The 27,118-nt window shown below is 41.7% G+C and overlaps 1 protein-coding gene across 1 annotated transcript in view; it reads left to right on the forward strand.

The window, feature by feature from the left end:
* lpp (LIM domain containing preferred translocation partner in lipoma) overlaps positions 1-27,118 on the forward strand; it is a 227,219-nt gene that overhangs the window by 84,952 nt on the left and 115,149 nt on the right. The window contains exons 5-6 of the mRNA XM_079574940.1: positions 889-992; positions 9,768-9,890. Coding sequence (XP_079431066.1) covers positions 889-992; positions 9,768-9,890 — 227 coding nt within the window. The remainder of the gene's footprint in view (positions 1-888; positions 993-9,767; positions 9,891-27,118) is intronic.

A 27,118-nucleotide genomic window follows, 5' to 3' on the forward strand; every position in this document is an offset into this window, starting at 1 on the left:
TGTTATGAGAAATGACCTCTGCTTGAACTGACCACAGTAATTGTTTACAGCTGAAGCAAATGCTCTTTTTCCGCTATTTATTTTCAAGTCAAGAAACGATTCTGACCTTAAATGCCTCTCAAAATCACAGTTCAAAAATATCTAATGAAATGTGGAACTTGTTGAGGAGTTGCATAGAAGTAAAACATATTTTGAAAAGTGAAAACATATTTTAGGATTATGCAATTTTATGACTGATTCTTTAGTTTATGATATTATACAACTTATCAAGTGAAACGTTAAAGCGATTTTCGTGATTTAAGTGTTTGTGAATTGTTTCTGTGCTCTTACATTATTCATCTATTACCCTAGCAACAGCGTCACATATTTAAAAATGACCTCTGCTTGACCTGACCACACGTTTCCAGCTGATGCAAATCCTTTTTTATGCTGATTATTTTCAAGACCAGAAACTATTCTGACCTCAGATGCCTCTCAAAACAGTTAAATAGCAGTAAATCATCTTTAGCTTGTTTAAGAGTTACATAAATGTACTGAGAAGTAAAAACATTTAATTTATGAGTTTATGTATAACTTAAGTAAAAAATAAAAGCCATTATGCTTAGTACATAGTAAGTAAAAAAAGATAATAAGTATTTTGTTTTCTTATCTGTGAAATGTACTCAAACTGTGGGATCCATTGCAATAAAATAAAGTGCTGATAAGATAAACTATTCAGTGAAAATATAGGCCTTTTCTCTCATTTATGGTAACTTTGTCCTGTGATTTTTGTACATGTAAATTCGACAGAGAGAACCAAAGCATGAATTTCCCGTCACAGTATTTATTTTGGTGTCACTCTGAATAAAAAAGCAGAAGTTTCACTGATGTGTGTGTTTTTGCTTACAGATTACCCGCCCCCTCCGCCCCCACCTGAAGAGCTAACCACTCTGCCGGCGTCCCAGGGCTCCCTCCCTCCCCCGCCTTCTGCCAACTCCTACGACCCCTTCCAGGTGAGACCAGACGTTCACACGCACTTGAATGATAGTGGGAGGGAGAAAGCGTAAAGCTACTTTTTACATTGCTACTTTGATTGAAGATAAGATACTTTTTTCATCCCTCGCAGAAGGTGAATTCCTCTTGTGGAGGATGAAATATTATTTATCTATACATTCTACACATTCTATACATTCTATACGGCCATACGTAAGATCACATACAGGCGCTCATCATATTATCATCAAAAAGTGCATTTACTTCTGTTATTCAACTTTAACTGTGAAATTAATGTATGATAGACTCATTACATGCAAAGTGACGTAGTGATGTAGGTTTTATTTGTTATCATTTTGATTTTTATGGCTCACAGCTTATAAAAACCCCAAATTAAAAATGTCATAAAATTAGAATATTTTAGAAATGGGCTGTAGGCCATAATCTTCAAAATTATAACAAAGGCTTGACATATGTCACTTTGCATGTAATGAGTCTGTCTCGTATGAATAACAGACGTAAATGCACTTTTTCACGATATTCTAATTATATGACGAGCACCTGTACTGTATATAATTGAATGGCATGGCAGGTTTATTTGTAAAGCCCAGTACTCAAAGCACAGACTAATGTATTAAAATACACTATAAAGTTAAATAAATATAACCATCTAATCACCATATAATTGAAGAGTGAAGATTAACCAGAGGTGGGCAGAGTGGCTAAAATATTTACTTAGTGACCAAAGTAATTACTAATTAAAGTGACTATACGAAGTTTAAAAATGTTAAAACTAAGTATTTTCCTCCCCCTACATGTTCCAGCCATGTCCTAATGTGTAGAATGAGCCCAGCCCTGTTCACCACAACTGCCTCTAAAATCCTGCACTGTCACTCAAAAAGGTGTTACTTCAGGTCCGAAGTGCCGTCATGCACAATGCAATATAGAAGCTGTAGTTACACATAAGACCTAAGGTGGCAGTAGTGAGTATAAAATGACTAACTTGCATCTTGCCCCTTTAAGTAACAGTAAAAAAATGGCTGTGGAAAATACTGTTTGAGCGTAAAAGTCTGATTTATGATTCTTTAGTGACATCAATTATGAGAAACACAACATGAAATTATGTAAAAATCCTTATATTTCCAAAGAAAATACCTGATAAGATATTCAAAGATATACAAAAAGTACAATACAAGTACATGAAACACAAACTACATCTATTTTGTGTCACATGAAGCTTTCGCCACTTAAAGGACATTTACTCAAGTACATGCACTTGAGTAAATGTAACGGCGTAGTACTTGCCCCTGTGGACGACTAAACAATGAAACTAAGCTGGTCACATAAATTAGTGTTTCCCAACCAGGGGTGCAGGTCCCCTAGCAAAGATTTAAAGAAAAAGGATTAATAAATAAAATGTAGATAGCATTGTGATCAGTATTTTGGTTTCTGAGAGTATTTTATCTTTAATGTGAAGACACAGCACATATAAACACTAATGAAGACTCGAGGGGAACAAACGTTTGGGAAACACTGACATAAATAATCCAATAGACCGTGTTGTTGAAAGTGGATCAAGCATTTCTGTGGTTGTTTCCGGTGTTGTAAAAGTCACAGCAGGGCGACTCCAGTCCCACCATCTCAGAGGATCGAGAGGGGGGGCGCTCTAGCCTGCCCCCTACTGGAAGAGCAGACCCCCCCACCCCACCCCCCGGGTCCTCGTAAAACCAATTTCTCATGTGACTGACACACAGAGCTTGACCTCTGCCTTCAGCGCCATGTGAGCGCGGCACATTCTTCTGTTTGACGAGGAAAATCAGCCTCGTCAAGTCCCTCATTTGATCTGTGCAGTTGCAGTCGCTAAATGAATGCTTCCTTTGTGCACACGGAGCCAGGCCGGTTACATAATCCACATAACTTACTATGTAATCTTTATGAATTAGCTTCTCATCCGCTTATTATGGTATATGACCTTTGCAGACCTGCATACAACTTACACAACACTTTGAGCTCGTTTTGTAAGTGCATTCAACTCAAGTGAACTGCACAAACTAACTTTGTAACTTTATAAACTATTTAGGTTAATATCATTATTTTGTTAGAACTCCACTCTCCTTTTGTTTTGCCCTTACATTTCACTCACCATGTTAATGCTAATGCTGTTTTAATAACTGGTGTAAGTAATGCTGATGAGATTTCTTATCTCTGTGGTCAAGTCGAACTGTCGCCAACTTAAACTTGGCTCGTCGCCCTCGTCCCTTTTGCGGTGAGGAGCTGCCGAAACAGAAGCTCGCGTTACAAATATGACGAGCATTCGTATGTGTCCGTGTGGTCAGGAGGCAAAGGGCAGTCAGAGGGGAGGTCAGAAAGTCCTGAACCGCAGGGATCACGTCAGGACAGTTACTGACGGCTGCGAACTCACTGACCTGCAGGTTCAGGTGTCACATATTTTTTAAGCCCAAAGGAGATCAATGGGCCTGTAGCACGACAGCATCCCGGTCTATCTGACTGCTTCCCTTTATGTTTCATATGGAGAAAAGATGGAAAGAAATCAAATAAGTCTCAAATAAATTAATACTTAAACAATTAGAGGTGGAGTTAGATTGATCTCTTTTTCTTGTTGTTTGTTTTTTTAAGCTAAATGCTAACACTATGATTCAACACATAATATTTGTTAAAATTGCCCAATGAACTGAATGAATCTGCATAAAAAGAAACTGGCTTGGATTTATTCTTGAGTTTTTCTTTACTTTTTTCATATTCATTTTAGCCAATGCCAGTTATAACTCCATTTTGATATAGCCCATATATGGTCATGTTTGAAGAGAAAAATCTAAATTTTGTGAAATTACTCAAAAACTACTTTAAAGCAGTACTAAGTAACTCAGAACTCACTTGCCATAAACGCCACTGCAGGCGTCGTAGCATGTTACGGTATTTTACTCATTATTTTCCGTGAGAGTAAATACTACGGAGACAGAAAAAAGGGAGAGAGGGATATTGTACATCCAATTACAATTACAATTTTTTTTCACTCAAACTTGGCTGTAAATACTGTTTAAGTGGCGCTAGCCCTCAGTTAGCTTTGCCCGTTAGCCTGTTAGCTTCTGCTTCGTGATTCCATTAGTGTGTATTGCGCCTCCGACCCGGAGCAGGGTCGGAGCAAGCTGCAAGTGTGGTTTTCAGGCCACAGACACCAGGGGGAGATGAAAGACCCCCCCCAATCAGCCCATTAACACTAGTATTACCCCCAGAGGGACTACGGAAAGGATTTATTAAGGTAAACAAGTTACTCAGTACTGCTTCAACAAATGCTGCATTATGAATATAGTTGCATAGTTATGTTAACATCATGCTACATGCTAACGCTAGCTATGACTGCTGTTTTTCACTTCTACTGAACAACCTGCTGTGATTAGAACATCCATATAGACCTGATGTAGATTATTTATCTATTTGATAAATTAGTTTATATTCCGCTAAAAAGAGTGAAAAAAATTGTGTTTCCCAAAAGATACTTCCTTCCCCTTTGGCGAGGCCACGCCTCCTTGTATGACGCGATGCCGTCGGTATCTATATTTTACTGTTCCTCATAATTAGTGATTCCCAACCGTTTTTTCCTATGTAGCATAACATTAAAATATAAAATATAAACTGAAATCTGAGAGTTTTTTTGCACATGTAGCTCTTTCTCAGTCATATTTGATCATTTTCAGCCACATAATTTGCTTTCATAATGTCACTTCCTCCTGACTCAGCCCCCCCGGGGAGGCCTGCCCCCCAGGTTGGGAACCTCTGAGTTCGATGATGGCTCTCAACTCTCATTTGGTTTTAGTAGAGGAATGTTGTCTCGTTAATTGCTGTAGTTTGTCTTTATTTCAACCCAAATTGTCATCTACCTAAAAGTAATCATCCAGGCCTCTTTTGGAGATCCCATCCTTCATTGTTCACTTCACTTTAAGCTCAGACATTGCCTGCATTAGACCAGTAAATGAATGATTAAATCAGTATTTTTCTTTGCAGAGGATGTGCTCCATCACGCTTAAGGCAACACACGTCGAATGATGACAGCTTAATGCTCAAAGTTTTCCAAAAACAAAAACGCTTTGTGTCTCATTACTGTCCGTATTACGAAACTGTACATCGCAATATTCGCCGCCAAACAGCGAGATCACGCGCCGTTCGACTGCTCTCTTTCATCCTCCTCGTTATAACCGTTAAAACAAGTCGAGCTGTGTTTTTTTTTTTTTCCTTTGTTGATCTGAGACGAGCCATTACTGTTTTCCAGCTTTGTTTACCCCCGTCTCGTGATTGCTTTAGATGTTTTTTAAGCAGCGCGCCCGGGTCTCCGCGGCGCTGCCTGTAATGGGTTGTGACAGGTAATCCAAACACATAACATTAGAATAGGAAGCGAGTCACTGATCCAGCCAACTCAAAAAGCCCCCGCAGGCAATTGCAAGAAGACTTCTCGCAGTTGCAGCATAGTTCACAAGACTAAAAATACATCTGTCGTTCCACAGAGAAAATCCCGGGAATTTAGTCGAAAGCCCAGTGTCACTAATGGTCAGATCATTTCCGCTACTTCTGCTTTTGGTTTGAATTGGAGAATAACGTTCATTCTCTCATTTATCGCAGGAAGTTAAATTGAAACCCTGCTTTCTGATTTGGAATTTAAATATACTTTGTGTCATGTGGTTAAATATCCAGCTTTCAGATTCAGATTCAGTTTGTTTTTGTTGTTTTTTAGGGGGTGTGCATTTGTAGCTTGTGAAATTTGTAGCTTGTGAAATCTTGATGATACTGGTTTTAGAAATAGTTAATGTACATTTGTATGCAACATTTCACCGAAAAATAGACTAAAACCAGCTTCTATTTTTGGGAACCCTTTTTTCATGTATTTTCTGATATTTCAAGACTATTTACCTGTCGATTCTCACTGAACACCAGGAATTATGTTGTGATAAAAAAATAAAAGAAGTCAAAATAGCTTTGATTTTGACTTTTGTTTTGATTACTGCTTTGCTCACTTTTCACAATATTCTCAATGAGCTTCCCGATGTCGTCACCAGAAATGGTTTTATCTTCACACACTGTTGGAAACCATTTCGGGGACGACCTTATGAAGCTCATTGAGAAAAGGCCAAGAATAAAGGGTGGTGATTTTGAAGAATTTTAAATATTACACTTTATTGTTTCCTGCACAATCCCCTGTGTCCTTTCATAGTTTCATGTCTTCAATGAGAGACACACATTGTAAAAAACTAACATGTGTTTGCTGTGATGCGGCTCAGCTCTCTTAAGACCTCATTTGTAACTTTACTGGGAGCGGGACGTTTCCGGCTCGTCTCCACGGAGATGTTGACTTAAGGTAATTTGACATTTAAATAGGTTAAAGGGACTATACAGAGTTTAAAAATGTTAAAAAATAATAAATAATGTATTTTCCTCCCCCTACATGTTCCAGCCATGCCCTAATGTGTAGAATGAGCCCAGACCTGTTCACCACAACTGCCTCTAAAATCTAGAGTTGTCACTCAAAAAGATGTTAATTTGGGTCTGAAGTGCCGTCATGCACAAGCTTAATATAGAAGGTGCAGTTACACGTATGACCTGAGGAGGCAGTAGTGAGTATAAAATGGCAAACATCTCATGCATCTAGCCCCTCATCCAAATCCATTCTTTTATTGTCCACTGCTAAAATAACTTTCTGTGTCTAGCTGGTCATTAGGAGCATATTTTGTATTGCTTTTAACAGGATAATGTAAAAAGTTTCTGCTGCTGAGATCTGTCAGGAGCAATGGGCGACTACCGCACCTGGGGACTCATCTCCAGGTCTTGAGCTAAGTTTGGTTAAGTGTGCCTATAAGCTATAGCTGGAGGGCGCGGGCACATCATGCAAACCACAGAAAGGCCCAAACCGACTGGGAATTTGAACGGTTTCGTCGACCTGGTAATTTGACGATATTGTTTATATTCATACTTTCTAAGATAACACAAACTTTTAAACACAACTTTTTTCTTTCCAGACAGACCTGTGATAAGGTGATCTGGCCCAAGATCGAATTTGTGGTTTCTGTTTTCTGCATTTCGCTTTTTTGGTTTGTTAAAGGGACTAGATGCAAGTTAGCCATTTGATACTCACTACTGCCACCTCAGGTCATACGTGTAGCTGCACCTTCTATATTAAGCTTGTGCATGACGGCACTTCGGACCCGAATTAACACCTTTTTGAGTGACAGTGCAGGATTTTAGAGGCAGTTGTGGTAAACAGGTCTGGGCTCATTCTACACATTTGGATATTGTTAAAACATTTTTTTAACAACATTAATTTTAACATTTTTAAACTCCGTATAGTCCCTTAAATTAACTTTGGTCCCGCCCTTTGCGCTTGTTGCCATGACAGCAGGATCACATGTCTTTACCCTTCCAATGCACCTGGACCGTTTCGCGGAAATTGATAAATAAATAGGGGTAAAAATGGGGGGAAAGTGGGAGGATGATTGAGGGGCCCGAGAGACACTGACGCAGGAGGCACCAGAGCACGGGGTGAGCGATCCCAAAATACTGTTTTATGGGTCGCACCTCCTCTGCTCTCACGCTCATCATGGTGCAAAAATCGAAATCAACTCCACTCCTGGGCCGTAGTCAAGACTCATCATTATCATAGCATAAACTCCACCCTTGACAAAATTCTGTTATTTAACATGAAAAGTAAAAGCGAATTTACAGTGAGGTATGAAAACGGAGCTAAAACGTGTGGAATGTGAGCAACATCAGGTCTGATTTCTGAGATAATAAAGCTTTTTGAGAGACCCAAACTCATTCTTCTCTCTGTTACAATGCCACGCTTAGTACAATAGACAGATTTAGGGAGTTGACAAGACAGTGTTGAATCATGCATAAATGAAAAATATCTTAAGTCTTACATTAATGGATTAGAAATGTCCTGTGAGTTGGTTATGTTTTCTATCGCATACAATGCATTCCATATCCCTCTGTGCTTTACTCAAAGAAAAAATGCTATTGATGTGTGCCATTGAGAAAAAAAAAAGGTTTGTGTGGTGTCAAGGTGAAGCATGTACTGTTATCTGAGGTGTGAAGAAATGTATTTGACGGTAATAAAACTTGCCATTGTGCCTGTTGTGTGCTTCAGTGCATTGAGTTAAAAATTGTATGTCATAGAAGAGAGACTCAAACAGACACAGACAGACGTGTGAGTGAACTTTGCCACTTATGCGTCGTGTAAGTGTCGGCGATGCCATGAGGGGAGAATCTGTGTGTATAGACTCTGGTGCTCACGAGGAGAAGATGGAAAAGCTGCGGGGGCATCACTGGTTAATGAAAAGGCTGCTGCGTTGGAGGAGGGGGTTGTGATACATGAAAGAAACCTCAAGAATTCAGAGTTGAATGGTTGAGAGGAAAAGTTACAGGCTACTAGCTTCGTATGAACCCTGTGCAAAATCCTGTTTGGAGGGGCCTTACTTCCCAAGTTGGGATTATTGTTGACAGTTGGATCTTGATTTTCATTTTTGATCTTATCTGCTTCACTGTTTGACGATCCACCCGCTCTTAAAGCAGTACTAAGTAACGTGTTTACCTTAATAAATCTTTTTCGTTGTCCCTGTGGGGGTAATACAAGTGTTTATGGGATGATTGGAGGGTCTTTCATCTCCCCCTGGTGTCTCTGGACAGAAAACCATGTTTGCAACTTGACTGCCACCGGTCTGGAGAAAGCAATACACACTAATGGAATCACAAAGAAGAAGCTAACATGCTAACGGGCAAAGCTAACTGCGGGCTAACGTCACTTTAAACAGTATTTACAGCCAAGTTTGAGTGAAAAAAAATATTTCCATTGTATAATTGGATGCATTGTAACCCTCTCTCCCTTCACCTTTCCTGTCAGCCTCGTATTTACTCTCCAAGACAATTAATAAGTTAAAAAATCGTAACTTGCTGCGACACCTGCAGTTGCGCTTATGACCTCTAGGGGGAAGAGTTACTTAGTATTGCTTTAAAGGAACAGGCCAACATTTTTCCATACTTACAGATGTTCTCGCCGGAGCTTAGACGAGTTAATGCGTACCTGTCTGGTCTTTGTGCGTGCCCTCAGTCACGCAAAGCAACCAAAGATGTTATTAGCATTTGGCCTCTCCCAATGTATTCCTATAGCTCCAAACGGGAGTGAAGTTAGAAGCTACCACGCTCTTCCACAGGCGCAAAGACCAGACGGGTACGCATCAACTTGTCTAAGCTCAGGTAAGAACATATCACAGTTTGGAAAAACAATGGCCTGTTCCTAAAAGGGACTATACGGAGTTTAAAAATGTAAATTTATGTATTTTCCTCCCCCCACATGTTCCAGCCATGTCCATATGTGTAGAATGAGCCCAGACCTGTTCACCACACTCAAAAAGTTGTTAATTCGGGTCCGAAGTGCCGTCATGCACGAGCTTAATATAGAAGCTGCAGTTACACAAAAGGCCTGAGATGGTAGTAGTGAGTATAAAATCAAGAACTTGCATCTAGCCCCTTTTAGCGACTGCTGTTGGGATAATGGGCTATAAACAATTATTTCGAGTAGCTTTTTTTGTTTTTAAATTGGAACCACGAACATGGTAATCCCTCCCTGCTGGATCTCTATATATGCAGTCTGCTGCTGAAATATTGCTAGTTGCTGACAAAGCCAATTGACGTGGGAACTTGAGAAGAAGAGTTTGCAAAGACGTTCTTCATGGAGTTGGAGTTTGGAGTTTTGGGAGTTTTTAATCACACTTGCTGAATCTCGTTGACAGATGCAGACCCCAGAGAAGACGCTGGAGGAGAGGCGCTCCAGTCTGGACGCTGAGATCGACTCTCTCACCAGCATCCTGGCCGACCTGGAGAGCAGCTCGCCCTACAAGCCCCGCCCCGCACAGGTACAGGAACACAATCACCGTACACAGATATGGGGTACAGAACACAAGAAATACTGAGCGAGTCAAATGAGAATTGATATTGTTTTACATGGATGTTAAATGAACTAAATGAACAAAAGAAAGAAAAAGGTTTTGCCCCATCAGAAAGAACACATTAAGGGAGGGTCTTGGTCTGCAGAATTAGGCTACTGTACATGCTTTAGTTCGACTGGGAAACAGGAACGCACTTGAAAGAAAAAGCCTCGTAGACACAGGAAAATCATGCAAATCTATCCAGAACTGTGCAACTGGGCAATAACCAAATCACCATTTGACTGAGCCACTTGTTTACAGAAATGGAAAAGCCTCTGACATGCCAACAATTGCACCTTTCAATTGAACAGACCCGTCATAATGTAAAATAGCGAATAAACGATATTAATAATGACTTTACATAAGTAATAGAGAGCACTGATGAGACAGATTAGGTCGTTTTATTTATACAGTTGTTTCCGAAGGCTATCATCTTCATAATAACACATCATTAAGCGTTCAGCATCTTCTAAAGTGAGTGAGACTTGACCTAAATCATTAGTTGATATTAAAGGATATTAAGAGCAAGTTGTAAAAGTCAAAGCCTTGGGCAGTTCACTAAATTGTTTGACATACAATAAATGTAGGACACGCAGATAATAAAAAAAAGCCATTCAATTGTGTTTGGAGAGAAAAGACTCCGGGGTTTTTCAGCAGCATTCAGATCTAGTGATTTTCTAAAATAGAACCAAAGTCGACATGAGCCACAAAATTATGACCAGTGACAGACGACATCTGCAAAACTTTAGCACTTGTGGGGTCTGATCAGTGTCTATCCAAAGTCCTACACTTTAAGCAATTAGTTTCTGGGGCTAGATTTGGAAGATCTTGCCTTGAAAACCACATTCGTCGCTCTACATCACAGTTGTTTGGATGTGGGGCGCACAGGGGTCACAACACCTCACACCCTGACCTCTGATAATCAGCTGTAATACATTGGTGAAGGCGCTTGTTTCTCGTGGTGGTGTTTAGCCTGATTGTTGCATTGTGAGCCAACATCTTAGAAATATCGCCATGTTTGTTTAGTTTGGCCGCTGTGCGCTGCGTGTCGTCTGTTTTCCCTTTTATTTATTCATCCAGGAGGCCGCAAACAAGGTTAAAATGCTAAATTATTGATTGGACCCGAGTCATTTGGCGTTCGCTCTTCGCAGTATCTGTACATTAACATGACCTGACCTATAATGGCAGATTTCCTGTAGAGATGCGGGGCTTCAGTGGTGCGTTCAAGAAGGCAACTGGTTAACCTCTTAACCCCCATCTGAACCGAGCACATTTTCTCCAGTTTGGCATTACTCTTGACTGGAGCTTAAAGCCTGTAGGCCAGTGTAAGGCCTCATTTGAAAGTTAAGACTTACAGTACAAAATAGGGAAGGGACGATAATGAAATTTGGGGTCACGATTACCAAAATAATTGCGATTAACGATATTATCACGATATTTGCTTATAGTTTAAAAATCACTGAAACTGCAGAAATGATGATTGGGCAATTATTAAATATTCCTCTTCATTGTCTGCTGTAAATGCCATATTGAGTGACACACACAGTATATTAAAGGCACACTGTGTAACATTTTGGACTATACTGTTGTCATCAATACAAAACATGCAGCTAATGAGCAGCTCGACACAGAAAATGCTATTTCTACAGTGGGTGATCAAAGAATGGATTTGGATGAGGAACTAACCTACTATCTTAACTACTGCTGACTTTAGTCACATCTCCATGGAGACGTACCCGCTCCCGGTAAAGTTACCGGCACTGGTTGTCTGATGGATTTAGCGATTATCTTCTAGCACGATAATCATGATAATCATAAAATGCGACATTAGATTAACTGAAGCATTTTTTATTGCGATTAACGATGTCATTGTCCCATCCTTAGTACAAACCGGATCTAAGATTTTTCCACACGTTGTCGCTGTGTCGTCGTCACTTTCTTGTCATTTTTTTGGTGCTTCTTTCGCTGCCTTTTTTGTTGCTCTTTCATCACTTTTTGTTGCCTTTTTTTGCTTGTCTGTCGCCTGTTTTGTTCCTCTTTTGCTGCATTTTCATCACTTTTTTGTCGCCTGTTTTGTTGCATTTTTGTAACCGTTTTGTTGCTTTTTCATGGTAAATGGTCTCAATATATATAGTATAGTGTTTTTCCACCTACATCAGGCTCTCAAAGCACTTTACAGAAGGAACCACTCACCCATTCACGCTCTCATTCCTACACCAGTGTACGCAGACACTGGAGGCAAGGTGGGTGAAGTGTCTTGCCCAAAGACACAACGACAGTGTGCACCTTTAGTAGGTGGGATTCGAACCCACAACCTTTCGATGATGATACAACCTGCTCTACCATCTTTCCAACTGCTGCCCTGATTCTTCATTACTCATCATCATTTTTTTCCCGTTTTTTGTTGCGTCTTCGTCCTTATTTATGTACGTCTCGTTTTTGTCGCTAGTTTGAGGCTTTCTTCAGGTGGGGGTTAGGAGGCTAAGGAGTAGGGCAGTACAGTGTATCGCCAAAGTATCGTTATCGTATCATAAGTAGGTGATATAATATCCATTTTGTGAGAAGCCAAAATATATTGCAAAATCACTGCGATCTTCCCACCGACGGACTTGTTTTGGCTTTATTGTTGAGGTATTGTTTAATATAAATGTAAAGAAAATACAATAAGGGAGACTTGGCTGGTCTTGGCCAGGTTTTTCGAATTGGCCTGGGGGCGCCCTCTACAGGCAGTAATGGGAAAGACACGTTATTAAACAGTGAAAACAACAGCATGTGAGCAAATCAGTAATGGATTAGGCTTTAAAAACGTGACGGACAGTTTCATGTTCTCTCTATGATTCATGAATGCCGACTTGCCCGGCATAAATCCAGAAACAGCCGTGGTGGAAGTGTGCATTGCGGTAGGATGCACAAAGACGGTGGCTTCGTGGCTGCTGCTCCGTTTGGCGAGGTGTGACTGTGATTGTGTAACATTACTGCACCACACGGGGACACAGTGGTACAAGTTCTCACATCATTCATTCAACATCAGCTGAAATACGACCTGGTGACTTTAGCAGGACCACTGTTGAGGCCAGGGCAGGACACAAACGCCTGTTATTATGGAATTCGACAGCCTTAAGTGCAGATTTAGACGTCTATTATACAATGGGACATCCTGCAGTGGTTCTCAAGCCTTCCACACCAACTACCGCCTAAGAAAATATCTGGCTTAACAAGTTCCACCAGGACAAACGTCGGGCTAAAGTGGGACTAAACCAAAGCCGCTCCGAAAGAAAGCGATCCCACATGAGACCAAAAGGTTCTGAGAGTTGCCTTTAATTTAAGGATTAAAGACAATCCCACCAGAGGAAGCGTTTGAATGTTGAGTCACGATTATTGTGAGGAAAAATACTGCAATTTGACAATTATTCACAATGATCAAAATAAAGGAAGAAAATCCAAAGAATTTCTCAAAACCTTTTTAATGCAACAAGACATTTTAAGCAAATGTTTATATCTTTTTTTTTTTATTAGCCATATCTAAAGGAAGCAAAATGGTGGGAATGTTTTCAACAGATATTCTATAAGATATTCCCTCTGCGATCTGACACAACAAACGCAGCTGCTTATGGTTCTTTTGGGACTCTTCCTTTGGCAACATCATGCAATTGGATTACTGAACACAGGAATGTAACATATTACTTAAACAAAATACTGTAATATATTTGCTCTTGTAGTTCAAGAAACAATTATTAAAAAAATGTCAAACAAAACATGAGCGGATGGGTAAAAGCGAAAGAAAAAGAAATGTTCTGCTCGGGGGTATTATTGCTATTTTCAGTTTATATTTTGTCAAAAGTAACTCAGAAGTAACTCAAAGTAGTGTAACTCAGCTACATTTTCAAACTGTAACTACTAATATAGAATATGTAAAAATGTTAAAGTTTACTAGTTTACTAGTTTACTAGCAGCTAGCACACATAGATCCGGTGAAAACAAGTCTTATGCGCTAATAATGTCAATAAAGCCGGTAGCTCTATAAAGCAGCTTTTGAGATGATCACACACTGAGCCGGGCTTTGTGGTTTATTGCAGACTTTTCACCAACAATGAGCTGTAGGCGATTGTAACAAGCTAACCGGGCTAACCTGGAATAACCATTGTTCACTGGCACAAATAATCGTCCTTTATTCGGATGTATGGGTTGGATTTGTGCTTAAATACCAGGGAGATCCTTGCGTAGACCATTGGTCCCATAGGACATGGCAGTAGCAAAAGAGGCACTAGTTAGCCCCAAAACAGCAGTAATTTTTCAGAGCTTCAGAACACATTTGAAATCACTCGCCCAATATCACAACAGGAGTTGCCTCACAGGGCTGCCCCAAACATTAAAGGGATATTTCAGGATTTTTGAATTGGGGCCTCATTTCCTAGTTATCCAGTCTGACCCGCTCCACAGAGCATCTGAGGCAAATCACTTATAACGCCAGACTAACCATATAAATGTTTGTGTGAGAATAATTTTTTAGAATATAACTGACCTTGCATCACATGAATGATCGCATTTTGAGGGACTATTTTCTAGCAGATTACTCTGCCACTGCGTAGCTTATACAACCATGAGGCTGATGCTGCTCAAATATAAGGTATTGTAAATGCAAAATGGTCGACACAGACATTTATATGGTTAGTCTGGCGTTATAAGTGATTGGCCTCAGGTGCTCTGTGGAGCGGGTCAGACTGTTTTTAATGCAGGCTAGCTGATACCATAGAAATGCACTAGCCTAGCACAAGCCTAGCGCCACGAAACTCTTCAAATATAAGAACTGCTTGAATTACAAAAAAAAATATCTCCAGAAATCAGCAACACTCTGGATACCTAGGAAATTAGGCCCTATGTCAAAAATCCTGAAATATCCCTTTAAGGCAATAAAACAGAACAGAAACGTCTCCATCGCGTTCGGTCTGAATGCAGTATGCGCTCTGCAACAAACAGTGTCATGTTTTTATCACAGCGCCGCTCAGTGGATGAAATTTTGGGAGAGCAGAACGCCCAAATTCCCCATAGTACCCGCTCCACAGTCACAGAACCACTGGGGATTTTCTTTGTGTCTAAAAGGACTCTTCTAAACCAAGCAATACATTTTGGATTTGCATTACAGTGTGAAACTATAGCCATAATTTGCGTTCCAATTTCCAAGATTCTGTTCAGGTTGCGAAGCCTCTCTTGGTTTCTCTGTTGGAGCATTTCATTGTTTATGCTTTCCTTTGTGTACAGGGAAGTGTACTGCTATATAGAAACGTCTCTGTGATTGTGTTGATGCTCGCCTGCCTTAAACACACCGGCAAGTTTTTCAATACAGACTTAACAATTGTTGATATTTGAGGGTCATGATTTGTGTAACAGCCTCTTTGAAAGGTCGAGTGTTTATGTTTTTTTTTAGCTGTTGACCCGTAGCTTTGATCAAACAACGGAAGCCCCGCGGAGGTCAAGGAATATTTACACTGTATAAGTTTGAGGCTTTGAAACCAGGCAGTCTGCCATCAGCGCTTCCATTGACGTCTCACTGTATTATTATTATTATTGCTTTCCTTTGTAGAAATAACACCACAAAGCTGCTATTAGTGACGTGATGGTTCTCTATACGTCTGACCTCTCTAGACCTCTCTTATCTATTCTTTACTAACTATAGATATTCTTACACTACACAGAAAGTCGTACCTGTTTCAATGGAGGAACACTTTTTTAGGCAGTGAGATTTTTTTTTTTTCTAAATAAAATATAGCTTGAATGCATATAGGTTTGTGGTATGCACAAATTTCTGAAAGCCTTTGTCAACTCTTTGAAATATTGATGTCACCTGTACGGCTGACCTGTGTGCGTTGTTTACCTGTCGGGTCAGAGTGCAGTTATTTCTGTGCACCTGTGTCGGAGTCCACACATGGCATGTTTAAATGATGAGCTCTTATGTATCAGACGGTTCAGGGACTTAACCTGCTGCCCACCCCGAGCCGATCCGTCGCCCCTTTCACTGACTAGAGTCCCGCATATGTCCTTCTCTTGTTGTATGTTGTTTGTGCGACGTACAGCTGCATGCGGAGCGCTCTGCTGATGCTGATTCCGGCTGATTAACTCAGGTTGACCTTTTCCCCTCGGCAGCTGCTGCTGTCAGTCTATGCATTATTCTACACAGGAAGAGGTCTCGCTGTCTCTGATCTGCAGAGGAACAGGCTCATGATTTAGAGCGTCCTGCGCACAAGTAATTACAGCACCCTCTCCAAAATCAATGCCGTCCGCTGGGCTGCCCTGCCGCTGAGAGGGGGCTCAGTGTGAGGTTTGGATCGCGGCCGAGATCAGACTCATCCATAAAGCCAAGCTGCTTCTCCATACACATCACAACAGTTTAGTTTGCTTTAGTGCTCTCCTCTGTGGCACAACAGCAGCTAATGAAATGTGAGCGTTATATAATCCCCATTTGTTCTCTCTGCGCTTCATCTTAGATGCCATTTGTAATTTGACACACTTAACTAAGTCTGTTTATCCTGCGACAGCAAAATCAACTCCGACCACATCACCAGCGCACTGGAGCTGCATCCGTCTATTCACACAAACCCTTTTAAATGACTTCCTTTACAACTGCATTACCATCTGTTTAATATCCCCGCGCTCCCTGTGCTACTAAATTAAAGTGTTGTTTTCTTGGATGAAGCATTTCCTGGCTGTCAGTGTATGTTTCTGTCCTGACCCCTTGAATTAACTCGCCTGGAAGAAACCGCTCAGTGCACGCGCAAGAGGGAAACTTTCAAAACCATATTGCTCATTTTAAGTATACTTTCTCTTGCAGCTCATTTGTAATTCTAACGTGTTTTGATCATGTTCAGCTCTTCAGTGACTCTCAAACACAAATCAGGACATCCGTACACATGTTAGTCTGTAGCTCCCCTTCTGTTACTGCATGTCTCGGTGCCGGGGAATTAATTGAGGACACTTCTCATTTGACGTCGCCTCTCTCGGCTCTTCAAGCATTTCAGACGCTGCCGCCGCTGCTCTAATATTTATCAAGTCTTTTTGTCTTTTAATTCTGATGACGGGGGAGAGTGCCGCTCACGTTAAAATCCTTCAGGTTTGCTTCAGTGCGGTCGGAGCGGCACGGCTAATGCGCAGCGCAGGCCTGTCTGACTGCATCAGATCTGTTGTGGGGGAGTTAACAAGCCGACCCGGATGAATGTCACAATAGTGCGCTCATCAAGAGGCCAGCATCTGGAGCTCTGTGCTGGAGATACGCACCAGGAAAGACCACAGTGACCTCCTGTTCACACTCGCTGCTGCTGCTGCTGCTGCTGCTGCTGCTGCTGCTGGGGTTTCTAGTAATCAAGGAAAAGAGAAATTATTTGGCCAGGGTTTCATTCTGCTTTGTAATGTATTTGCGGTTATAGAGACTATCATTAGACGAGCCGCTTTACACTCCAAATAAAAAGTGATTATGATTTCAATAAACAGATGTATTTTGATGACATTCAATAAACAAATGAATCTTGTTACAGTATGATCTGGGGTTGCTGTAGTTGGTCAGGTCTAGGTTCAGCAACACTATGTGCCCAAAGAATAAGATCAGCTGAACCTGAACATCCTGAATGACCAGGAGATCCCATCAATATACAGACGGCATCGCGTCGAAGAAGGGGGCGTGGCTTCCCCGAGGGGGACAATAGAATCTTCTGGTAGACACAGTTTTTCACACTTTTTAGCCATTTTCTGGTGAAATGTGAACTTATTTATCACATACAAATAAAGTCAAGTCTAAATCGGGTCCATATGGATGTTTATTCACAGCAGATTGTTCAGTAGAAGTGAAAAAATGGCAGTCGTAGCTAGCCCTAGCTAGCGTTAGCATTAGCCCGGTGCTAACATGTTAGCATTCTCCATTATTTATGTATTGTTGAACCACTTTGCTCCTCCCCATGTCTTTGTATCTTAATTTAGTAGAAAACTATATTTATAATTCAGCATTTGTTAAAGTAGTTTTTGAAGATCGCGAATACAAGCGGCCAAAATTAATTTCCTTTGCAGGGTGGCTGGGCGCACCCTTCGAGATCGGGTGAGGAACTCAGTTACCCGGGAGGAGCTCTGAGTAGAGTCGCTGCTTCTTCATGTCTAAAGGAGCAGCTGAGGTGGCTCGGGCATCTGGTTCGAATGCCTCCTGGTCGCCTCCCGCGGGAGGTGTTCCAGGCATGTCCTAGTGGGACAAGGCCTCGTGGAAGACCCAGGACACGCTGGTGGGACTATGTCTCCGAGCTGGCCTGGTGTCGCCTCGGGGTCCATCAGGCATCATCTATCAGGCTCACTTTGTGAAAGAGTGGAGGATTAGGGAGCGTGGGACACCCCTTAGAGAATCTTTGGGATGTGCTGAAGAAGGCTTTGCGAAGTGGTCACACTCTCCCGTTATCAATGCAAGATCTGGGTAAGTAATTAATTCAACTCTGAATAAAAATAAATCTTTTGACTTTGCAGAAGCTTGTTGAAGCAATGCCACAACTGTAATCAAAGCTAAAGGCGCTCCAACCAAATATTGGAGCGTGTGACCTTGTTTTTTGTGGCAACTTTTTTGGTCAGGCAGTGTGTAATGAATAAGTCCCTCACACAAAAGGCGGTCTTCAATGTCCCTTGCACAACGCTACTCTAAAACATCAAATATGCTTGCACTGTGTACACTACCACGATTTCAAATTGTCTGAATTTGAACAGTTACTTTAAAAACCCAGTGCGGCTCGTGAAATCCTTTGCCAGTGTCGTTCATCCGCAAACAAAAGTAAATAGTGACTTTGGGGTCCCAGCTGAACTGTAATGTGCTTCCTCCATTAGAGCTGCCCTCGGGTCTGATCCCATTTAATGTGTCTGTGATAAGATTTAAGCTGAAATTAAAAAGCTCCTCCTGTCTGCCTCACTCGCGCACCGCCAAACCGTGATGTGCTGCCTAATTAATAAAATATTCAACGCCGGCTAAAACACTTCCACTCTCTCTTCCCTCCAAAACGTGTATGTGTGTTTTTGTGGCGAGGTGTGTGTTGGTAAATGTGCTGCAGATGGAGAAGAGAGGCATTCAGAAGTCACTCCGAGCCTCGAGGCTGCAGCGCAACTTTAAGGGGGCTTAGATTCACTGACATAGTCCTCGCTCAGATCATGTTTTATAGAGTTTATTGGAAAAAGCAAAAGCAAACAGTTAATCCTCCAGCTAGGTACTCCTGACCAAGATCTGGAATTGTGTCCACGGGTTCTGCGGTCGCCCACTGCTCATTACAGATTACCCAGAGGTATCGGTCAGACTTGTCAAATGTATGGGACAATTTGGGGGGAACTGGGGAGCTGAACTGCTGTTAGAGGGACTGTTTCTGTGGCAAGTACTTTCCAGCACACAATCCCTTTGATTAGTTCAAGCTTTTTAGACTCACCCTCTTTCTTTAAGGTGAAGGGCCCATGGTGCATTCATGTGGACTGGGGTGCTCGTTTTCCCGAGATGTGACGTCATTGTCCCCAGTTGGTTTGTGTTCATGTGTTTATGTGGGAAAGTGGGGATTTTGATCCCAAATAAAAACGGTCTGTTATCATTGATTTGTGCTTAGCTGAGCTAATCATTTAAATGTGTTAGCATCTCAAAAGCTATACATTAGTTTAAAAAAAAGATCACGTAAATTTACTTTTGGCGAACATTGATATCAGGCATTTCACTCGCAATTTTGGGATGACGACAGTTACGATAAAAGACGATAAAAGAACAAATCGGCTGATTTCTCAGGTGTGAAAGTCGGGAAGCTCGTTTTGGCCCGAGTTCTCCAGTCGTTTGCCCCAGTTGAGAGAGCTTTCTTGTGAATTCTCCAACTGGGGAAGTCGTTCGCCCGAGTTCCTGAGGACCACATGAACGCACCACTATCTCACTGGCCTGGAGACTAGTTGGAGACTCGAGTTGCCGTTGGTCATGAAGATGTCTCCGAGACCTCATCCGCAGAATAGGCGTGTCTCCAGGTAGTCTTGGTGAAAATGAACAGGTTTGATTTCAGCTAAGACTTAAACGTCTCCATGTGGTTTCTCCATGGTCTCCGAGAGGTCTCTGTGTGGTCTCCGAGAGGTCTCTTTAGAGGTCTACGTGGTTTCAAGTAGTTGTGTCTTCACTACCTATTTGTTCTCAATCTGTGAGACATTTCTGTGACGTCCCTGCCATGAGACCTGTCGGATACCAAGGAGATCTCAAAGAAACTTCATAGGACTATATGAGATTTCCTTGGTATCCGACAGATCTTGGAGACATTGCAGAGACGTCACAGAAACGTCTCACAGGTTGAGGACAACAAATGTGTGTTTGGAACATTGCCACAGCTGCTTGAGACCACATAGACCTCTCAGAGACCATGCGGAGACTCCACAGATATTGAACCTGTTCGTTTTCACGGAGACACAGGAGTCTCAGCAACGTCGCCACAACTCTCTCCAGTGAGATTGGCCCTTAAAACTTGTCTTTTGTAATCTCCCAAAAATCGCACACAATATTTCTCGTTCCATGTGCCACTGTAAACACTCATGTACTGTAAGCATTCAACATGTTTTTTTGTAGAAACAATCATCATCGGTGCATTAGAGGGTTCCCGTTTCCCCTCTCTGTCTGCCCGTATAAGTGCTGCTGTCAGTCTCGGCCCGAGTCTGCGTTTCCTCCGTGTCAAAGTGCCTGACGCGGATCTGATCAGATGTCATGTACGCACCTCGCTGTTGGACTGTATTGACGTGTGTTGACAGTTTAGCGGCGATTTACTGTTTAAGATTCAGCTGAGATGAACCCTTCTTCACATCTGCCTCGAGGAGTTTCACATCACACTGGGCCCATCCCGTCGCGCCACATCCTCCTCTCCCCCAAACACTGGCTTCTGTCTCTGCACCTCACTCCCCTCAGTATTCAGTGTCAGAGCATGATGGACTTTTAGTTACATGTTGATTTTCTTTATTATCTTTACACTTTATCCAATCCATTGAAACCCTAGAGAATAAATCTATATAAATGAAATGAACTTAAATGCTCAAAGTTCATATCATCATTCAAGCAACTGTTAGGTCACTTGTTACTCTGAAGTGAAAGGACCTTCCTCTGATCAAATGTATGAGAAAATCGGAGTCGTTTCAAATAAAAGCGCCTCAGAGTTACAGTTCGTCTCGTTTTTGTGGATCGGCCTTGATTCACATTGACTGCGTTGCTTTTGTGAGCTCTTTGAAACGTCAGGAATGCTTCTCGCTCGGCTTTGCTTACACCTAAATTCAATCTCTTCGTGATCCTTGGTTTCCAGTAAGCTCAGAGGTTGTAAAGACGCCGTGAATAGCTCATCGTTTGTGATTGGCGCGTGTGGATTTAAAAGAAAAGTTTCTTTTTGGAGCGTTCAGTTTGTGCTCAGGAATGCTAGCTTTATTCTCGTCCTCCTTTTTGTTGCTGTCAGTGGCTTGACTTCTGCATGTTTGAAATAGTCAAGGCCCAAAGGTTTCAAGTACATTTCCTCATCACACCTGTGTCCGTGAGATGTTTTTTTTTGTGCGTGAAGTGGATGTTCTCCACAGTGATTATAGAAAAGCGATGCTTGCCTTGTTTCACTCTTTTTAGCTGCATCGGTAGTTACATTCTTCCTAAATACGCTTTACTTACCAATGGCAATGTAGAAAATGAAACAATTCATTTCTAATTTCTGTCTTCTGATGAAAGTGGAATTTCAGTCAAGATGTACGAATGCAGCAATAAGAGCAGAGATTCCCAGATTTCCCTCCCCACACACACCTCCTCCAGCTCTTCTGGGTGTATCTCAAGGCGTTCATAGTCTTCCAGTGTGTCCCGGGTCTTCCTGGGCCGCCCAGAACGTCTACGGAGGGAGGCGTCCAGGAGGCATCCGAAACAGATGTCCGAGCCACCTCAGCTGGCTCCTCTCAACATGACTACCCCGAGCTCCTCCCAGGTGACTGAGCTCCTCACCCTCTCTCGAAGCGTCCGCCCAGCAACTCTACGAAGGAAACCCATTTTGACTGGTTGTATCCGCAATCTTGTCCTTGTCGGTCGTTACGTCCATCTGTCAAAAAATATTTTCAGTTTCAATTGACTTAAAGGAGCAGGCCACTGTTTTTCCATACTGAGATATGTTCATACCTGAGCTTAGACGAGTTGATGCGTAACTGTCTGGTCTTTGTGCGTGCGCTCAGTCACGCAGTAATATCGTCACTTTACTGCGCGGACGTCGAAGTGCTCCTAAGGTGTTATTACGCGTTACAATATAGTACCACTTTTTATCCGCTTAGAAAAATCAACATTTTGTGTAACTACACTTGGATCGTGTAACTACTCACGTAACCGTATTTAAATTTGTGAAACGTGGAAGAGCTTGGTCACTTCTAACCTGACCCCCGTTTGGCCCCGTAGAGGTCTTCGGTCTTTTTGCGCGACTGAGTGTACGCACAAAGACCAGACAGGTACGGATCAACTCGTCTAAGCTCAGGCAAGAACATATCTCAGTATGGAAAAACGGTGGCCTGTTCCTTTAATCTTGAACAAATACTATTATTGTATTCAAACATATATGTAATCCTATTGCATTGCTTCAGGGACTTTCTCAGACATGGACAGCACAGACTTGTTCCTTTGCCATCGAATTTAAATTATATGAGTCTCTTTCAAACTGTGTCACGAGTTCAGATGTCTTTACTAGTCCCTTTTTTTTAATGATGACATGCCTCAGTTGTTAATACTTTGCCCAGATTGTTGAACTTGGTGGAAATGGGAAGGTTTCATCTCAAATTTTAACTGGAGTTGGTCTTGAGTATCATCACATTGTCCATCTTTACATTTATTGTGACAACAGCTCAATATTTTGTAACTGCCGTGTTTAATAAACGCTCTTCTTTCTGTCTGAAGGGAGCACAGTTGGCTACTTCCTCCGCTCGTTTGTTTCTTAGCGGGGCTGATTGTTTTGTTGGTGGAGTGTTGCCAATGGCGACCATTGACCCCACAGGTCACTCCGCAGCAGGTCCAGAGTTTTGACAGGGCCAGCTCACTGCGCGGAGGCTCCGGGCGCTCGATGTGATCCGTCAATGTGGGTTAGTCAAATGAACTGCCCCTTTGTTTGTTATTAATGGGACGATGCAATGACAAATCCAGCCTGAGCCAAGAAGTCCATGTATTCTGCCTCTCCACACATTGTGAAAGCAACATTTGAAGCACCAAACAGGCTGCATGTTTTTATGTGTCTACTTCTAATCTAGTCAGGGATGCTGTAATTAGCTGCTTCTTCTTCTTCAGCCTCACATCATTGCTGTCAAGCCTTCCGTTTTGGCCGGGAAACTACCTTTCTTCCCCGCCGTCCTCCCGTATTAGTATTATCCCGTTAATCTTCCTCCTAAAAAAAAAAAAAAACGATGCCTCTGCCTCTCCAAACTGAACTCTTGTCTTAGAAGGAGTGAAGCATGGACAATCAAGGTTTAACCCCTTAACCTCCGCCTGAACCGAGTGCATTTCTAAAGGCAAAAAGAGCGACATAAATGTGCCTGAACCGCAACAAAAACACATGCTTTAAGAGTGATGAAAAAACACCAAAACGTGACAAAGAAGAGATGTTAAGAAGAGGAATACACAACAAAAAAACTTAAAAAATGAGCAACAAGAGCGACAAAAACATGCTGGAAAAGCAACAATAGCAAAGCGACAAAAACAAGACTAAAGAGTGATGAAAGCCACGAAAGAGCAACAAAGAAGTGGCAAAAATGCGATAAAAAAGTGACTAAAAACTTCACAAAAACGCTTAAAAAGATGCAGCAAAAAAGTGAGGATCAGTTTTGTAGGTCTTGGCTTTCAAATGAGGCGTTACACTGGCCTTTAGGCTGTAAGCTCCAGTCGAGAAAGCTTTAGATTTGGGTAAAGCTGAACTGGAGAAAAGGTGCTCACAAAAATGGTTTTGGCCAAAGGATCTGGCAACCCAAGGATGTATGCAGTGGGTTTTCTTCTTAAACACAAACAACTTTTACATCTTGAAAAATGTTGCAATTGTTAAATCAGCCTTGCAGTTGTTCCAATCAGTAAAATCTTTATTTATTCGAACATGTTTACTTCTTATCTCCGGGCACAGACTCAAGGACCCAAGTAATTTAAGATTCATTTAAAATGTCTATCTATTTAACAAAAGAACGAGCTGTGTAGTCGACCATTGCGCTGCTTCTGACTTGATGTGAGATGTGAAAAAGTAATGGATCCGCATTGTTGCCGTTTGGTGGGTTTTGGCTTTAATGTCACACCATCGGCCAAAAATGCAACCGCCACCAAACCTAACGACTCGGAAACAAGATGGATTTTTACACATTTCTTTCAATCCTGTGTGCAGTGCTTTGGCGGTAGGGGTTCGAGAGGCCATAGATGGATAATAGATTTTGCACGCATTATGTTTTTTTCTTTTCTCCCACCCAAAGCATTGCCCTGTCTTGTAGAGAGCGGAGACATCGGTCCGTCAGGGATTGATCTGTGGACACGTGTCAGCGCTGGGCACTTCTTCAGTTTGGAGCGGGTCACGAGTGCATGCAGCTCATTACAGAGATGAGTCAGGCTCAGAGCTGCTGCGGGAGTCAAAAAACAATTAGCTTCTGCCGCTACAAAACCCACATTTCCTCCTTTTGTGCCCATAGCCCGCAGACGCACCACCACTGGAGACTAACACAGGGACTGCTGCACTCACAGGCCCAGAAAATGATTTTTTAGTTGCATCAGTGAGTAATACGCCCTACTTTGTATGAAGTTGTTACATCATACTGGAAAAATTACATGCTTTTCTCCTGAAACCCACTTTATAAAGAGATTACATAAGAGAAGTTTGAACCTGTTCAGCTTCATTGTCTTGAGGTGGATCTCCTCTCCTCTTAGTTTTGTCTGTAGTTATTCTAAGGGGCTCGCTGGGAAAACCTGAACTGACTGCATTCTGACAAAATGGAAAAGCATCTGCTCCCGACATGTGCACATTCTGGAGCACTTCAAATGGATATTATTTAAACTTGTTTTCTTTGAACAAGACAATGTTTATTCGATATTTCAGCGGTGACAAAACGTTGATGATGCCTTTTACAAATATGTTATAAAGAAATGTTATGTTACATAGAAAGTCACAAGACTATCGGTCCATCTGGCTTTAAGTTGCATTGCTGAACAACATGCTGGAATTCTCAAGAATGATTTAACACCTAATATGGACAGCACTGTGCAGATTTTGGAAGTGGGACCGGCCTGTTTTCTGCATGTTTTCCAAAGGCTGATTTGTCTAGTTTGGGCCGGTTTCTCTCAGGGACAAACTTTTTTTTGCGTGGATATGAACCATTTCAACCTGAAAACACTCACTGAGACAGAATGACGGTATGAGTGTTTTATTAACGAACATGAATCATCACTGGTGCTCAGACTTTGGCGAAAGATTGAACAAACAATATGAAATATACGGCATTGATGAATAATAGCCAGAATCTTCCCCGGAGCCTGGACCCTGGTTGTGGTAGAAGAGGAGACCTGGGTTGGCCAGTCGATGACCAGCAGAGCCAAGGAGAGGCCAGGCGGAGAAAGGGGTGGAGGAGGGTCGTAGCACGGCTGGGAAACGCCCAAGTGATTGACCAGGGACCTTTAAAAAAGGTCGTCATGGTGCAGATAGAGCAGGGTCTGTGATTGGAGGACTGGAGAGAGCTGCCGGTGATGAGGTGATGAATGAATGCGGCTGGTAGGTCTTCCAGGTTGAATTTGTTCCATTAATTGCCCATACAGGGTAATTAATTAGGCAGAGTCAACGTATAGATCGGGACAGTCTGTGCCACCCATTCACACATCACACTATAAGTGCAAAGGCAGAATATGTAATATCAAGTAAAGAAATTCATTTAAAATACCAATAAATACATGCGACAATAAGAAATCAAAGTCATTCATTGAGGACCTACTATTTAGGACAGCTCTCCCCTCCTGCTCCTCTCTGAAATGGCTAACCCGTTGGAACAAGTGGACGCCCTAATCTTTGAATCTGCAGCGTGTTTATTCCAAAGTACCTCCATGTTTAAAATGTCTTCTGGTTCCATGTACAACAACCCTTAGACACTCTAAATATCTTTCCTTTGTTATTCTATCTATGCAGAAAGAGGCAGGTCTTTCTCCTTTAAGGACCCTGGAACCATCTGCCAATAGCATTAACGTCAATAACCACTTATGGACTCTTCAAAAGTTCTCTTCATACACACCTATAATCAGACTGTTTATGTTCTCTTTGGAAAAACCTTGAAAAGCTAACATAGCATAATTTAGTGTCCATGTACTTCTATTTTTAGATGACTGGAAATGGAAGAGGGTTGTGCAAGCAAGTTTCCTGTCTTTAGTGTTTGTCTTTATGGTTTTGTTTCTCTGTTTTATGTATTATTATATTATTGTTTGTTTGTGAAATTATGTGTTATATGTTGTTGTGTCTATGTGTTTCTCCAGAGTCTAGAGTCTATGCACAGGACAGTCAATTTGAATGGTTGAAATCAGTAAAGTTGGCAATGAACCCTAACGTTTAGACCTTTACAATCACTTTCCAACATCTGTGATTATTGTATTCCTTTTGGTCTGATTTGTTCATGCTCCTGCACATGGTAAAGGATAAACTGCAAATCTAATAGCAATCGCCAAACTCGTGTCTCTAACTTTACCTATCAGCACTCATCCTCGCTCGCACAATCACGCACGTCTATAGTTTACATTAAAGACAAGCCACTTTGAGAACGGCAAAGTAATTTCACATGTGCACTTAGCGTTGCTGTTTGAAAGCCCTCTCGAGTCGTCTGCGCGGCTGAGACATAATCCTGAATCAGAACAAAGTTTCATCCTTAGATAACGCCTGTCTGTTCTCCCCTCTCATGCGAGTTCTTTAGGATGTACTTTGTGAATATTTTCATCTTTAAGCTTAACCGTCTACATTTTAAAGTAACAACAAAGAAGTGCACTTGAATAAAACATCAATAAACTGCCCATAGGAGTTTGAAAAGGACTGAACAGGCCACGGAAACTTGATTCTCCAAGTCAGCTCGCACTGATGCAGAAAAGTTATTTTATTATAACAATCATAGGCTTAATAATTCTCACAGCTAGTCACAAAGGCAGCAGT

The sequence above is a fragment of the Gobius niger genome (assembly GCF_951799975.1).
Source record: "Gobius niger genome assembly, chromosome: 17".
NCBI classification, from domain to species: Eukaryota; Metazoa; Chordata; class Actinopteri; order Gobiiformes; family Gobiidae; genus Gobius; species Gobius niger.